Here is a 17,739-nt window from a genome sequence, read left to right as displayed (position 1 = left end):
CAGCGACTACGGCAACACCATGTGGTCAAAAGTCATATTATAATGTGATATAATAAACATAATGAGTGTTCTCGCTTGGTTATCAAAGAAAATGCAACAATTACTGATAATTGTGACTCAAACATAGAAACTTAAACTTACTTTAAAAAACTTTTCACAGTTTAGTTTATAAATGACGTCTTTCAGTCACGAGTTCGTTGGCTTTCATCCTCTCAGAGTTTGGGGGCTTTGGAGGGTTCGGGGGGTTTCAGAGGGTTTTGGGAGGTTTGGGGGGGCTTGGAGGGTTTTGGGGGTTTAGGGGGATTTCGAGGGGTTTTGAGGGGTTTGGGGGGGGTATGGAGGGTTTTGGGGGTTTGGGGAGGTTTCAGAGGGTTTAGGGGGTTTGGGGAGGTTTCAGAGGGTTTGGGGGGGGTTTCGGGGGGTTTCAGAGGGTTTTGGGGGTTTCGGGGGGTTTCAGAGGGTTTGGAGGGTTTCGGGGGGTTTCAAGAGGTTTTTGGGGATTTCGGGGGGTTTCAGAGGGTTTTGGGGGTTTGGGGGGGTTTCAGAGGGTTTTGGGGGTTTGGGGGGGGTTTCGGGGGGTTTCAGAGGGTTTTGGGGATTTCGGGGGGTTTCAGAGGGTTTTGGGGGTTTGGGGAGGTTTCAGAGGGTTTGGGGGGGGTTTCGGGGGGTTTCAGAGGGTTTTGGGGGTTTCGGGGGGTTTCAGAGGGTTTGGAGGGTTTCGGGGGGTTTCAAGAGGTTTTTGGGGGGGTTTTGGGGGGTTTCAGAGGGTTTTGGGGGTTTTAGGGGGTTTCAGAGGGTTTGGGGGGGGTTGGAGGGGTTTGGAGGGTTTCGGGGGGTTTTGGGCTGTGAGCTTGTTGTTTAATTGAAATACGATGTAACAGATTATTGTGTTTAAAGGCTGAGCAGAGAAACTGCACAGCGGTTGATGATACTCAGCTGTCGTCACGCTGCAGCTGTTTACTGTTTACTCATGAACGCGTAGAAGGGGGCGGAGCCCTGGAGAAGTATGAATGGAACCACGTCGGCGGTCCGCCTACAAGTCTGCTGCTGTCCGCCGACAGGAAGCATGAAGTGGCCTTTGGCCTGATCGCTGCCGTCCATTTCTCCAACTGTCTCTACACCAGATAGTCATGTGACCATGTAGAGAACACCGTTGGCTGATTGGTCGTGTCTTTCTTGGGGGCGGAGCATGAGCAGACTGCAAACAAACACAGAGAAGCTTGTCACGCCTGCATGTGGAATATTTTTTCATTTAATTCAATCGCAGCCTTTTGCAGTTATATAATTGCACAGGCTGCAGTTAGATTAATCATTCAGCACTACCAGCGACCCCTTGTGGGGGTCCCGACCCGCAGGTTGAGAACCACTGAGTTAAAAGAAATAAACTGAATAAACAGACTTGACTGATACACACAGAATATACAGAAACACATTCACTGTAATCCCTTTCTACCAAATACAGACCGGGTGGGGGGGGGGATTAAAGAAAGATGGAGAGAGGGAGAGTAACCCTGACAGAGGGGGGGGAGGGGGGCCTCTCTGCAGGGGAGGGGCCACTGCTGACAGAGGGAGGGCGAGTCACATCAAGACAAACAGAGAGAGAGAGCTGGAGCCGAGTAGCATCAGTAGCATCGAGCTAACAGACAGACAGACAGATAGAGAGACAGACAGGTCCTCCAGGCTTCCCAACAGGATCAGCAGGTTTTCCATCTTTCTTCCTCTCTCCTCCTGTTCGCTGCTGAAGGAGAACATGGATCCATAACCACCACCTCCTCCTCCTCCTCCTCCTCCTCCTCCTCCTCCTCCTCCTCCTCCTCCTCAGCATTCACACAGGATGGTCGGTGAGTCCTCTGCACGCATTAACTGCCTTTGTCCTCTCTGAATGGATAAATGATCTGCAGTGTGTGTGTGTGTGTGTGTGTGTGCACGGGGGCATCTTCTACCTGATTTGCATGACCATGCATGCTGCTTTTTTGTATGTGTGTGTGTGTGTGTGTGTGTGTGTGTGTGTGTGTGTGTGTGTGTTAGCCTGAGTTCAGTCTAGCATACAGCTAGCCTGGTATGTTAGCATGTGGCTAAGCTAGACAGACACTGTTAGCCAACATGTTTAGCTAAACAAGGTTAATCACACACACACACACACACACACACACACACACACACACACACACACACACACACACACTGGAGCATTAGCTTGTAAGCTGCTAACATTAAGCAGCTCGTTAAGATGATGAGGAGAGATAACGAGCTAATGAGCTGCTCACCGTGTTTCTGACAGGCGGATCATCCTGTTCATGTCAGGAGGTGTGTGTGTGTGTGTGTGTGTGTGTGTTTTGGAGGTCAGAGGTCACTCAGTCTGTCAAGTGAATAACTGCTGTGATGTAGTTTATAAACTGGCTGCATCGACCACACTGTTATGAGTGTGATTGGTTCAGTTGAAGGTGTGAAACATGTCACAGAGACTCCTGTGTGTTCCGGTGTGAATCAGTGGATGAGCTGGTAAACGTTCTGTCCTCTCATTGGTCAGATGTGTGCGGGGGGCGGGAGCAAGGACGTAAACACACAGTGTTTCCTCGACTACATCCGTGTGTGTTCAGACCAAACGCAAAGCCAATTTCTGCCTCGTGTTACATGATGAGTTTGAACGTGGGATCATTTGTGTTTATTCGCTGTAAGCTAGCTAACAACGGCAGGAAGCGACTGCGTGAGGGAGAGTTTCAGTCTGTGTTTGAGCTCTGAACTCAGCAGGAACTTCAGTCTCTCTGCTTTCTCTCCGTCAAAACATTTTCAATTCACGTCTTTGCATTGACTTTGTATGTAATCATGCAATTTGCTTCATGTTTGGTCTGAACATACCATTAGAAGTGCCCCCCCCCCGCCCGCCCCCGCCACTCCTGAAAGACACAAATAAAAACAAATATAACTTGCACAAGCAGGATAACAGGAGCCGTCGCACCGAAACCCGACGTCAATGTAGAGAAATACACTGATGCGAACAACGAATCCATGACCACCTCGGGCCGCAACAACGTCAGTAGTTTCAAGGCGCCTGAAGAAGCTCCACCGGCCAAATACAACGTACTTGGTCGTGTTAGTCCAGGTCAGATCGGATCTGGATTCTCTGGAGAATTCTCCGGCTAGCTGTTAGCAACATCTGCACCCAGCATACAGAGCTCACCTGGCTACAGGAGCCGTTTGCCTCAAACTGGTGGTCGGTCGGATCATGTCCCACAAACGAACAGCTCCAGAGTACGTTTGGGACCGAGACCACATCCGCGAAACAGTCTCCGTGTGGTTGCTTTGGTCCAATTGCTGAGTTCAGATCTGCACAAACGAATCGTGCTGTTGTGGCCTGTTCTTTAAACTTCTTCTAAACGTCCTTTAAACTGCTTCTTGGCTCAGACGTTAAACAGTTTGCGTCACATTAAACGCTGCCGGTTCTGATTTATTCTCACTTTAAACAAACAAAAAACGTTTCTTAGTCTAATGTGACGTCTAAGACTCAGTCCCCCCTTCCTCCTATCACAGCTGATCATCATCTGATTAATTACAACAAATCCTAAAATAACTGCTCAAAATATTTAGTTGACATTAATTCATAAGTCAAAGGAAATATTTATACAATCTTAATAAACGGGCAAATTGTGACAATTTGCAACCAACACAAAAAATGTCTCTAACATTTCAGCCACTAATAAACAGCCAATATTCAAACATTTAATCATATATTCAATTATTTTCAACATAAAAACAGAGTCCATAGATAAACTTCATCTTTAGGTTTATAGTCCAGCAGCTCGTAGACCCGACATCAGAACTCTGGGTTGTTCTTTCCGTACGTCAGTGATGCACATCTGCAGAGTCTGGAGCAGATTAAACAGGTCGCTGTAGATCTGAGCAGCAGAGTCTGGACTCATCCTTTATATGCAGCCCTTATCTCTGGGACCGAGAGCGCACACAGACGGTAGAGAGACATCCTGAGTTTTTAGTCTGTAGTTTCAGTCAATCACCTACATTTCCCATAATGCACCTGTAGAGTCTTTTATCAAACTGACCCTGCGTGGAAAACGTCCTTCAAACCTCGCGCTGCTGTTTATGATGCAGACTGTTTGTATTTCTAAGCACATGACATCACTATGACATCATCAGGGTCCTCCAGGATCAGACAGACACCAAACATCACGATTGGTCCAAATCACAAGCGTCTGCTGATTTGGACGTTTCATGCAGAAAAGTTGCTGTAATTTAGCAAAATTGAAGCTCTCACATATACTTTGTGTTTATTTATGTTTTTTGAGTTTGCATTAATTATTGCGATGGCAGAATCGCAGTTTCCTGGAGGAAGTGATCAAGAAGACGACATATTTCATTCTTAGTGGAACCTGCAGCCTTGTTGTTGGTCAGATGGAGGTCAGATCACTTTCCCACCACAAACCAACCGAGACCAGGTCCTCTAAAGGGTCTCTGTGTGGTTGGTTTCCATGGAGGAAAACCAACCGGAGTCCAATTAAGCGGACGGAGCTCCACAGAGGAAAACATGCTGAGAGGCGCCGTTAGTGTTCAGAGTTTAGCTGCACAGCCTCGATAGTTCCAGTCCGCATCCGTCCAACATCAGGAACCAGCTGATTCTGTCCACATGACCTGCCGGCCTTCATCACAGTCTTACCTGCATCACGCCTGCTAGTTGGTGTGAACGCTCCGCTCAGGTGCTGATCTGTTGTTTCAGGTGTGTGATGCGGCGGCTGCGTTGCGGTAGCCAGGAGTCGTTGCTAAGCGCCGGCTGTGTGTCGTCTCTGGAACTCAAGATGGACCAATCAGTGATCATCAAACCAGTTCACTCCTCCCTACTGGGGCAGGACTACTGCTTCGAGGTGACACACACACACACACACACACACACACTCAATACAGTCTTACACACACACAACACAACAACCAACTCACAACCAACTCACAACCAACACACAACCGACACACAACCGACACACAACCAAAACACAACCAACTCACAACCAAAACACAACCGACACACAACCAACACAAACCAAAACACAACCGACACACAACCAAAACACAACCAACACGCAACCAAAACACAACCGACACACACACAACACAACAACCAACTCACAACCAACTCACAACCAACTCACAACCAACTCACAACCAACACACAACCAACTCACAACCAACTCACAACCAACTCACAACCAACTCACAACCAACACGCAACCAAAACACAACCAACACACAACCAACTCACAACCAACACGCAACCAAAACACAACCAACACACAACCAACTCACAACCAACACGCAACCAAAACACAACCAACACACAACCAACTCACAACCAACTCACAACCAACACACAACCAACTCACAACCAACTCACAACCAACTCACAACCAACTCACAACCAACACGCAACCAAAACACAACCAACACACAACCAACTCACAACCAACACGCAACCAAAACACAACCAACACACAACCAACTCACAACCAACTCACAACCAACTCACAACCAACTCACAACCAACACGCAACCAAAACACAACCAACACACAACCAACTCACAACCGACACGCAACCGACACGCAACCAAAACACAACCAACACACAACCAAAACACAACCAACACACAACCAACTCACAACCAACACACAACCAACTCACAACCAACTCACAACCAACACGCAACCAAAACACAACCAACACACAACCAACTCACAACCAACACACAACCGACACGCAACCAAAACACAACCAACACACAACCAAAACACAACCAAAACACAACCAACTCACAACCAACACACAACCGACACGCAACCAAAACACAACCAACACACAACCAAAACACAACCCACACACAACCAACTCACAACCAACACACAACCAAAACACAACCAAAACACAACCAAAACACAACCAAAACACAACCGACACACAACCGACACACAACCGACACACAACCAACACACAACCGACACACAACCAAAACACAACCGACACACAACCAAAACACAACCGACACACAACCAAAACACAACCGACACACAACCAAAACACAACCGACACACAACCAAAACACAACCGACACACAACCAACACACAACCAAAACACAACCGACACACAACCAACACACAACCAAAACACAACCAAAACACAACCGACACACAACCAACACACAACCGACACACAACCAAAACACAACCGACACACAACCGACACACAACCAACACACAACCAAAACACAACCAAAACACAACCGACACACAACCGACACACAACCAACACACAACCAAAACACAACCCACACACAACCGACACACAACCAACACACAACCAAAACACAACCGACACACAACCGACACACAACCGACACACAACCAAAACACAACCCACACACAACCCACACACAACCGACACACAACCAAAACACAACCGACACACAACCAAAACACAACCGACACACAACCAACACACAACCAAAACACAACCGACACACAACCGAAACACAACCAACACACAACCGACACGCAACCAAAACACAACCAACACACAACCAAAACACAACCAAAACACAACCGACACACAACCGACACGCAACCAAAACACAACCAACACACAACCAAAACACAACCGACACACAACCAACACACAACCAAAACACAACCAAAACACAACCAACACGCAACCAACACACAACCAACACACAACCGACACACAACCGACACGCAACCAAAACACAACCAACACACAACCGACACACAACCGACACACAACCAACACACAACCAAAACACAATCAACATGCACGTTTTGACCTCTGACCCTTGGTCTCTTAGGTAACGACCTCGACAGGGACGAAGTGCTTCTCGTGTCGCTCGGCAGCAGAGAGAGATAAGTGGATGGAGAACCTGCGCAGAGCCGTTCACCCCAACAAGGACAACAGTCGGCGGCTGGAGAACATCCTCACAGTCTGGGTGATCGAAGCCAAGGACCTGCCCGCCAAGAAACGGTACGCTACACCCGCAGCTACACGCACAGGTAGAGGTGATACACTCGCAGGTAGAGGTGATACACTCGCAGGTAGAGGTGATACACCCGCAGGTAGAGGTGATACACCCGCAGGTAGAGGTGATACACCCGCAGGTAGAGGTGATACACCCGCAGGTAGAGGTGATACACCTGCAGGTAGAGGTGATACACCCGCAGGTAGAGGTGATACACCCGCAGGTAGAGGTGATACACCTGCAGGTAGAGGTGATACACCCGCAGGTAGAGGTGATACACCTGCAGGTAGAGGTGATACACCCGCAGGTAGAGGTGATACACCCGCAGGTAGAGGTGATACACCCGCAGGTAGAGGTGATACACCCGCAGGTAGAGGTGATACACCCGCAGGTAGAGGTGATACACCCGCAGGTAGAGGTGATACACCCGCAGGTAGAGGTGATACACCCGCAGGTAGAGGTGATACACCTGCAGGTAGAGGTGATACACCCGCAGGTAGAGGTGATACACCTGCAGGTAGAGGTGATACACCCGCAGGTAGAGGTGATACACCCGCAGGTAGAGGTGATACACCTGCAGGTAGAGGTGATACACCTGCAGGTAGAGGTGATACACCTGCAGGTAGAGGTGATACACCTGCAAGTAGAGGTGATACACCTGCAGGTAGAAGTGATACACCCGCAGGTAGAGGTGATACACCCGCAGCTACAGACCAGCTGACTAGAATTGCCGGCTGGTCTGTGACTGGGTCCGTACAGATCCCTGGCAGATCCCCGCTGGGTCCTTGCTGGGTCTTCGGCTGTAGTAAGACCCTCCCTCAATGATGTAGTGATGCAGCCCCGACTCATAACGCCCATAAACACCGTGTGAGGAAACCAGCTGCTTCTATCCGTGAGGAGGGGCAGTGATTGTGTCTCGGTGAGCCTGAAACCAGCTGTTCTTACCATATTTGATGTGTATGAGGGAGAGTCTTCCCACACAGAGCTTTTACTGAAGCGCTTATTATCATAAGGTCATGAAAATATTATGCTGAAACTTTTTGTTTCATTTAACATAAAACAGAGGTTGAGCAAACTCAGCGAGTGAGTGAGAACAGTTATTCAACAGAGCTGCATGAAAAATGAAAGTAATACAGGTGGGAAATAAATGATATACAGTAACAAATAACTGTGTGGGCGACGGTGTGTGTTGCACTCATCTGTGCAGCTGATCTGCTGTTAACGAGGCAGAGAGGAGCCTACATGCTGCAGCACACCCGCACAAACTGACACCATGTTCTTCATGTGTTTACCCTCAGTGAAATTGTCTTCTTTCATAAATGTTGTGTAAATAGTGAAATTATGATGCATGAAGAAGCATGATATGCTGTTTACGGATGAAGCCACAGTAGCTCTGGAGCATTATGCCAAACTCCATGTGTGAGCGCTGCAGGTCCTGCGGGCATCTTTGAGGGAACCATTCATCAGGGGATGTCTCGGGTCAGATCATTGCTTCTTCCACGACAATGATCCAAAGCACGACGCTGCTGCAGCTTGCATAGTGACGGTGGGAATCAACTGGGTGAAAACTCCACCAGTCACTGCATTTGAATCCTATCAAGCTTGTTTGGCACTCGATGAAAGGCTTCATCTGAAAGGAGGCTAAGCCAGACACAAAACAGGAGCTTGTCGTAGCCACAGAGGGAGACGAGACTGACCCAAGATTTCTGTATTAGAGTTATTACAGGCTCATCAAAAGTATGGAGACTGGTTGTGCAGAACAAAGGAGAGCATAGTGGAAAATCATATTTCCAACAATTCACACACAAATTCACAGTATGTGCCTTCTAAATAACAGTGTGCCATTGTATGTTGTCATTTTTATTGTTTCTAGTTTCATCTGGTATAAAATAAACACAATACTTTAAAAAAAACATCAAAAACAATACTCATAATGGCAAATCTCTATGTTTAAGAGTAGGCTTAAAACTTTCCTTTTTGATAAAGCTTATAGTTAGGGCCGACCAGGCTCGCCTTGGATCAGCCCTTAGTTATGCTGCTATAGGCCTAGACTACTGGGGGACTTCCCATGATGCACTGAGCTCCTCTCTCCTCCTCCTCCTCTCCATCTGTATGAATTCATGTAACATCAATGCATGTCACTAACTTTGCTTCTTCCTCAGAGTTTTTGTGCTTTCTCATCTCACAGGAAACCTTCAACTGCTGCTGCTATTATTATTATTGTTGTTGTTGTTGTTGTTGTTGTTATCATTATTATTAGTCAGCTGTGGCTCAGGAGGTAGAGCGGGTCGTCCACTAATCGGAAGATCAGCAGTTCGATTCCGGCTCCTCCAGTCCGCATGTTGAAGTGTCCTTGGGCAAGACTCCTGATTGCTGCACCATCAGTGTATGAATGTATGTGAATGATTAGATTCCTCTGACGGGCAAGTTGGGACCTTGCATGGTTGCCCCTGTACCCCCCCTAAATTCTTTGGGAAGTGAGTCTAAAATGATGCACAAGACATGCATAAATGCACATATTTCGATTTGATAGAATGGTGTAACCATAAAAATATAGAGTAGGCCTATGAAGAGCGACAGTGCTTCTGCCAGTTCCAGGCTGATATACAATAAGAAGTAACTTTATCTGCTATTAACAAGGCATCTACATAAAGTAGGCTACTTTTGTCCAATTTACAAGAAGACCCTAACTCAACAGCTGACAAAACTGTCTAGTGACTTCCTCCACAGAAGACAAAGGTGGTGGTTTGAGTAAGAATATGACAAGACACACTTCTGTGGAGGTTTCCTGTGATGAAACTATAACGTGTCTAGGATTCCCTTTGTCGCCTGTTCCCTTCTGTTGTGTTATGTCCTGCATTTTATTCAGCCAAGCCAAACAGGATGATGAGCAACATGGCAGCGTGCACAGACGCAGTGGCTCCTTTAGGTCCAGAAAAAGGTGCAAATATATGTTAAAATGTATGTATATGTTTGTTCTGAGCGACTAACGTTAAGGTACGATTGTGATACCTTGTTAACTATAAAGTGCAATCTTAAAAACAAAAGGACTGTGAAAGGCTACGAGCTTTTAACTACAGAAGAGGAGTTCACAGTGTCGGGCTGCTGCAGAAACAGAGCTGCCTGATGGAGTCATGCAAGGAAAAACGCACATGAAGCGGTGCTTAGAAAACAGCAGTGAGGAAAGACGGCCGGTATCTGCATGAGGCTAAAATCTTACACGCCAATGTCTGTTCCTTGGAGAATAAATTAGATTATTTATGGCTGCAACTACACACATAGCAAGAAGTGAGCTACTGCTGTGTTTTTGTCAACAGTATCTCTGACATAACATAGCTAACATCCTTCCATGCAGACAGAGATGCAGTCTGTAACTGGGTCCGTACAGATCCCTGGCAGACCCCCTGAGGTGGAGGACTGTGTGTTTACAACAACAATATGTGGTGTAATAATACTGAGACTGTTGCAACTCACTGTTCACAACTAGTGGAATTTTTAATGAAATGTCGGCCAGCAGAGGGAATTTACTGCCACTGGCACCCTCCCAGTGCCTGCTCTGAGGAGGTGCTGTGGGAGCTTCAGACTGCCCACGCAGACACTTTTCTTGTGTTTGTTGGGATTTCAACCATGCAAACTTTTAAACTGTGCTACCTAAATTCCACCAGCATGTCCACTTTCCAGCCAGAAGGGGGCTAACATATTGGACTTGGTGTATGATCTCCACATTGATGGTGAGGACTAAACGGAATCTGTGACCAGTTACATAGAGAAGTGCATCAGGGACGTCACAGTCGTCAAATCCATCACTACTCGGGCCAATCAGAAGCTGTGGATGACAGCAGAGGTTTAGAAAAGGTTGAAAATCAGAGATGCTGCCTTCAGATCAGAGGACAAAGCAGCTGTCAGGTTGGCAAGAACTGACCTCTCTCGAGCCATCAAGAAGGCAAAACTGGCCTACAGACAGAACATTGAAGGCCATTGAGGGCATGTGAGGGCATCCAGGCTATAACTGACTATAAAATCACACCACCAGCAGATGTCAGTGATGCCTCCCTTCCTGACAGCTCAATGACTTCTACACCTGGTTTGAAGCATTGAATCACACGTCAGGGAGGAAAACCGTCCCCCTGTCGAGGAGCAGGAACTCAGTCTGAGCATAGCTGATGTGAGGGAGACCCCAAGCAGAGTCAATCCACACAAAGCTGCAGGACCTGATAACATATCTGGTTGGATGCTAAAAGACTGTGCTGCCCAGCCAGCAGGTGTCTTCACAGACAACATCTCTCTGAAGCGTCCTGTTGTTCCTACAAGATTTAAGGCTGCCGCCATCATCACATCAACGACTACCGGCCAGTTTCACTGACTCAACTGGTCCACAGATGACACCATCTCACCCGCCTTACACACCATCTTATCCCACCTGGACAAAAATGAAAAATGGACTGTACTTGTATAGCACCTTTCTAGTCTTTCGCCCACTCAAAGCACTTTTTACACTACGAGTCACATTCACACACATTCATACACTAAATGGGTACAGGGCCTACCATGCAAGGTCCCAACCTGCCTATCAGAGGGAACTAACCATACACACATATTCATACACTGATGGTGCAGCCATCAGGAGCAATTTGGGGTTCAGTATTTTGCCCAAGGACACTTCAACATGCTGACCGGAGGAGCCGGGAATCGAACTGCTGATCTTCCGATTGGTGAACAACTCGCTCTACCTCTTTAGCCACAGCCGCCCCAAAAGGAACAATTATGCCAGGATGCTGTTCGTTGATTTTAGTTCAGCTTTTAACACCATCATCCCACAGCAGCTAATAGAGAAGCTCTCTCTGCTCGGCCAAAACACCTTTGTAACTGGATTTTATATTTCCTGTCAGAAAGACCACAGACAGTCATCAAAAGTCATCTCTGTGTACTTTTCACATAGAGCAGGTCAAGACTCTTAAATTTACAGAAATCCAACAATTCCCCCATGAGCAGCACTTGGCGACAGCAGCAGGAAAAACTCCCCTTTAACGGGTAGAAACCTCAAGCAGAACCCGGCTCTTGGTGGGCGGCCATCTGCTTTGACCGGTTGGGTTGAGAGAGAGAAAGAAAGAGGGAAAGGGGGGGGGGGTACAGAATAACAACAATTGTAACAACAACGACAACAGCAGCAGCAACAGCAACAGTCAGGGAAGGATGCCATCAGGACTGTGAAGGACCGCGAAGGTTCGGCCCAGAACCCAGGGGTTCCTGTGACATGAGAAAGCACAAAGAACTCCAGGGAAGAAGCAAAGTTATTGACATGCATTAATGTTACATGAATACATACAGATGGAGAGGAGGAGGAGGAGAGAGGAGCTCAGTGCATCATGGGAAGTCCCCCAGCAGTCTAGGCCTATAGCAGCATAACTAAGGGCTGATCCAAGGCGAGCCTGGTCGGCTCTAACTATAAGCTTTATCAAAAAGGAAAGTTTGAAGCCTACTCTTAAACATAGAGAGGGTGTCTGCACCCCGGACCCAATCTGGAAGATGGTTCCACAAGACGTTAACGTTGTTTAGCGTCAACCCCTGATCACAAAGTCATGTTATGCCTTACTGTTGACAAGTTTCATTGTAGTTGGTGTTGTTGAGCTGTAGTTAGCTGCAGTGTTGAGCGGTGCAGCCCAGCTTGGGCCGTGTTGTAGATGCAGTGGTGACGAATCACCGGTGAAGCTGGTCAGCCTTGTCAGACTGCGCTGTGAAAGAGTCTTTCTGTCGGATTATCTCCCAGTTTGGCCACATTGCTGCCAGCAAGCAGCCAGATATCTGCTTCAAGCATTGCTGTCTTGTTCAGAGCGATGTGCCAGTTTGAGTTGAGGGTTCAGGCTTTCGCTGGCCTCGTGTAATCTTAGTTTAATGCCAAATAAAGTTTAATCTGACTACACTCTCTTTAAACATTATATCGTTACATTTCTATTACTTCAGAAACTTCATTCATTCAATACAACTACTTATTTAATTTACTCTATTTTTTTGTTTTATCCCATGAAATTAAAGAAAAGGCAGCAGTGCTGCAGCGGAGCATCCAGACCTGTTTCACTGTCACTGTTAATTAAGGCTGTCATGACACCATCATTTTAAACTTTGATACAATACTAATAGTAAAAGAAAAATACTCAATACCTCTTTCAATACAACAGCACAAAGAAAAAAAAAGTCCTTGGCACACAAACTAGGATCATTTTTTGTTTTTATTAAACTTACCAGAGTTAGCACCATGTGACCCAGCAGTGACGTGGTGGAGAGAACAGGATGAGGACCAGTCGATCTTCTTCCTTGTTGTTGCATCTGTGCAGCCTTTGGTTGAGATTCTGATTGTAGATATGTTCTTTTTAATAGCTTCAGTACTTTCAATACGAGCAAATATATATTTAACACAGATCATATTGTTTCAAACACGGGGTGTTAAAACAGTATCTTTACTTTTTACAACTTTACTGAAAAAACAACAATTCAATGTGATCCTTACTAAATAAATAGTAATAAAATACTGGTAGTTGTGAATATATTTATCATAATAATATTGCTGAATTTTGGGGTGTGTCTAAGATGATGGACTGAACCTCAAAGTCATTAAGCTGTAATGTGAGGGTAAGTTCAGGGTTTAAATATTACCAGCAACTACTGTAAGTCTGGGAAACATACTGCAGTGTACTGTGGGTCGTCACTTATCGGGCCTTACTTTAACAATCCAAGTGCATTTAGGGTTTGTCCACATTTTGCTAGTTTAACGGCGGAAAAAATGGTCGCAGCACCAGGTGCATGGTTCAAAAGGGTTGCACTTAGTCTCTTAATTAATCATAAGTGTGTTGCGGGCGTAAGATGCAATAAACCAATCAGAGTGTCAGCTTCCATTCCCTTTAAAAGCCAGGTGCGCTTGCACCTTGGCGGTTTGCTATTATAAAGGCACATTTGCCAAGTAGTGAGAACGAACTCTTCTTCTTCGCTCGTGCACAAAGTGAAAGCACACTATCCATAACGAGCACACTGGCCTCTGCCGCTCCTGAACCCTCCCGTTGCTTAAACCAACAAAGACACTTGCGTCACGCTTGGCGCCGCTTTGTGCCAGTGGTAAGCTAGGGCCCCTTGGTTTATGTGTGAATGTGTTTTTGTGAAGAAAGCGCCATCTCATGGTGACACCACGCAACTGAATGAATTCATATTGACGTGTTTTTAACTACCAAGCATCAGCACTGCTCTGTTATGAGGGCTGGGCACCAGGTTAGCTATCGCTCAGCGTGCGAGATGCTGTATGACAGGCGGGATCCTCTGGAGCCACCAGACCGGACCAGATCGGGGGATCCGCCGAACATTTAATATATCTGCAGTGAAGTGTAAAACAAGAAGGGCCTATCCTCATGAAAAAAAGAGAAAACGTGAACATAGTGCGGTTGTGGCGGTTGTTTGCCTTCCACCGCGTGGCGTTGGCGTGTCTATAGTGCGGTATTGCAATATTGCGGTTATTGTGACATTCTGCAAGCTGTGTAGTGACTGTAGTATTTGTACTTCAGGTACTTCTGAGAGCTGTGTAGTGACTGTAGTATTTGTACTTCAGGTACTTCTGCGAGCTGTGTAGTGACTGTAGTATTTGTACTTCAGGTACTTCTGCGAGCTGTGTAGTGACTGTAGTATTTGTACTTCAGGTACTTCTGCGAGCTGTGTAGTGACTGTAGTATTTGTACTTCAGGTACTTCTGCGAGCTGTGTAGTGACTGTAGTATTTGTACTTCAGGTACTTCTGCGAGCTATGTAGTGACTGTAGTATTTGTACTTCAGGTACTTCTGCGAGCTGTGTAGTGACTGTAGTATTTGTACTTCAGGTACTTCTGCGAGCTGTGTAGTGACTGTAGTATTTGTACTTCAGGTACTTCTGCGAGCTGTGTAGTGACTGTAGTATTTGTACTTCAGGTACTTCTGCGAGCTGTGTAGTGACTGTAGTATTTGTACTTCAGGTACTTCTGCGAGCTGTGTAGTGACTGTAGTATTTGTACTTCAGGTACTTCTGCAAGCTGTGTAGTGACTGTAGTATTTGTACTTCAGGTACTTCTGCGAGCTGTGTAGTAACTGTAGTATTTGTACTTCAGGTACTTCTGCGAGCTGTGTAGTGACTGTAGTATTTGTACTTCAGGTACTTCTGCGAGCTGTGTAGTGACTGTAGTATTTGTACTTCAGGTACTTCTGCGAGCTGTGTAGTGACTGTAGTATTTGTACTTCAGGTACTTCTGCGAGCTGTGTAGTGACTGTAGTATTTGTACTTCAGGTACTTCTGCGAGCTGTGTAGTGACTGTAGTATTTGTACTTCAGGTACTTCTGCGAGCTGTGTAGTGACTGTAGTATTTGTACTTCAGGTACTTCTGCGAGCTGTGTAGTGACTGTAGTATTTGTACTTCAGGTACCTCTGCGAGCTGTGTAGTGACTGTAGTATTTGTACTTCAGGTACCTCTGCGAGCTGTGTAGTGACTGTAGTATTTGTACTTCAGGTACTTCTGGGAGCTGTGTAGTGACTGTAGTATTTGTACTTCAGGTACTTCTGCGAGCTGTGTAGTGACTGTAGTATTTGTACTTCAGGTACTTCTGCGAGCTGTGTAGTGACTGTAGTATTTGTACTTCAGGTACTTCTGCGAGCTGTGTAGTGACTGTAGTATTTGTACTTCAGGTACTTCTGCGAGCTGTGTAGTGACTGTAGTATTTGTACTTCAGGTACTTCTGCGAGCTGTGTAGTGACTGTAGTATTTGTACTTCAGGTACTTCTGCGAGCTGTGTAGTGACTGTAGTATTTGTACTTCAGGTACTTCTGCGAGCTGTGTAGTGACTGTAGTATTTGTACTTCAGGTACTTCTGCGAGCTGTGTAGTGACTGTAGTATTTGTACTTCAGGTACTTCTGCGAGCTGTGTAGTGACTGTAGTATTTGTACTTCAGGTACTTCTGCGAGCTGTGTAGTGACTGTAGTATTTGTACTTCAGGTACTTCTGCGAGCTATGTAGTGACTGTAGTATTTGTACTTCAGGTACTTCTGCGAGCTGTGTAGTGACTGTAGTATTTGTACTTCAGGTACTTCTGCGAGCTGTGTAGTGACTGTAGTATTTGTACTTCAGGTACTTCTGCGAGCTGTGTAGTGACTGTAGTATTTGTACTTCAGGTACTTCTGCGAGCTGTGTAGTGACTGTAGTATTTGTACTTCAGGTACTTCTGCGAGCTGTGTAGTGACTGTAGTATTTGTACTTCAGGTACTTCTGCGAGCTGTGTAGTGACTGTAGTATTTGTACTTCAGGTACTTCTGCGAGCTGTGTAGTGACTGTAGTATTTGTACTTCAGGTACTTCTGCGAGCTGTGTAGTGACTGTAGTATTTGTACTTCAGGTACTTCTGCGAGCTATGTAGTGACTGTAGTATTTGTACTTCAGGTACTTCTGCGAGCTGTGTAGTGACTGTAGTATTTGTACTTCAGGTACTTCTGCGAGCTGTGTAGTGACTGTAGTATTTGTACTTCAGGTACTTCTGCGAGCTGTGTAGTGACTGTAGTATTTGTACTTCAGGTACTTCTGCGAGCTGTGTAGTGACTGTAGTATTTGTACTTCAGGTACTTCTGCGAGCTGTGTAGTGACTGTAGTATTTGTACTTCAGGTACTTCTGCGAGCTGTGTAGTGACTGTAGTATTTGTACTTCAGGTACTTCTGCGAGCTGTGTCTGGACGACAGTCTTTACGCTCGGACGTCATGTAAACTGAAGACTGACAACATATTTTGGGGAGAGCGTTTTGACTTCAGCAGCCTGCCGTCCATCAGTGCGGTGACGCTTCACCTCTACAAGGATACTGACAGAAAGAGGAAGAAGGACAAGAGCAGCTACGTTGGGTTGGTCAACATCCCCGTCGCCATGGTGACCGGCAGACAACTGGTGGAGAAGTGGTACTCGGTGAGCACGCCCAGTACCAGCCGGGGTGAGTTAGCAGTTACACCCTTGACGGGTTGGTTAAAGTTCATCATGATCTATGATCCTGTATTACGACACACATGTTGACCAGAAACGTAAACATTCAAATGTCTCAGTAACCAACCAATAGCTGACAGTTTTTAATCAGAAGATCCAATGTGATACTTTTGTTAAACTGGAAAATAAGAAGTGAAACATTGTGATCAAATGAAGTCATCCTCTCATTAAAATATATCACTACCATGACAGCTAATAGTGACTTTACACAACTAACAAAAGAGACACAAGCTAACATGTTAGAGGAGAATTTAAAAAAACAATGTAAATATAATAGATCGATTAATCCTCTGGGGTCTTATCAGTTGTCTATAATCACTGTCTGTTTCTAATGAATCAAACTGTTATACAACTGAAACTAGAGTTTACACAAAGTACCAAACTGTCTCCAGTCCTCATAATAAACTGACCCTGTTGTGTTTCAGGTAAGTCTTCAGTTCCCACCGTGCGAATCAAAGCTCGCTATCAGAGTATCGTCATCCTGCCGATGGAGCAGTATAAAGAGTTTGCAGAGTACATCAGCTCCAACTATCTGCTGCTCTGCAACACACTGGAAGCTTCCATCAGCCTGAGAGCCAAAGAAGAGCTCGCTGCTGCACTCGTACACATCCTGCACAGCACCGGCAAGGCCAAGGTAGCCCCGCCCACAACATGAGGCCACACCCACTAACACACTGATCCCGCCCA

General features: G+C 46.1%; 1 protein-coding gene across 1 annotated transcript in view; it reads left to right on the top strand.

The window, feature by feature from the left end:
* The first annotated feature begins 4,574 nt into the window (after nucleotides 1-4,574).
* The window catches only part of dab2ipa (DAB2 interacting protein a), a 23,689-nt gene continuing 10,524 nt past the window's right edge, over nucleotides 4,575-17,739 (top strand). The window contains exons 1-4 of the mRNA XM_067575105.1: nucleotides 4,575-4,874; nucleotides 6,860-7,032; nucleotides 16,731-17,002; nucleotides 17,478-17,686. Coding sequence (XP_067431206.1) covers nucleotides 4,737-4,874; nucleotides 6,860-7,032; nucleotides 16,731-17,002; nucleotides 17,478-17,686 — 792 coding nt within the window. The 5' untranslated portion in view covers nucleotides 4,575-4,736. The remainder of the gene's footprint in view (nucleotides 4,875-6,859; nucleotides 7,033-16,730; nucleotides 17,003-17,477; nucleotides 17,687-17,739) is intronic.

This window comes from Thunnus thynnus, chromosome 2 (genome assembly GCF_963924715.1).
Source record: "Thunnus thynnus chromosome 2, fThuThy2.1, whole genome shotgun sequence".
Lineage (NCBI taxonomy): Eukaryota > Metazoa > Chordata > Actinopteri > Scombriformes > Scombridae > Thunnus > Thunnus thynnus.
Note: the sequence above shows the minus strand (reverse complement) of the source record. Positions and strands in the feature narration are given on the sequence as shown.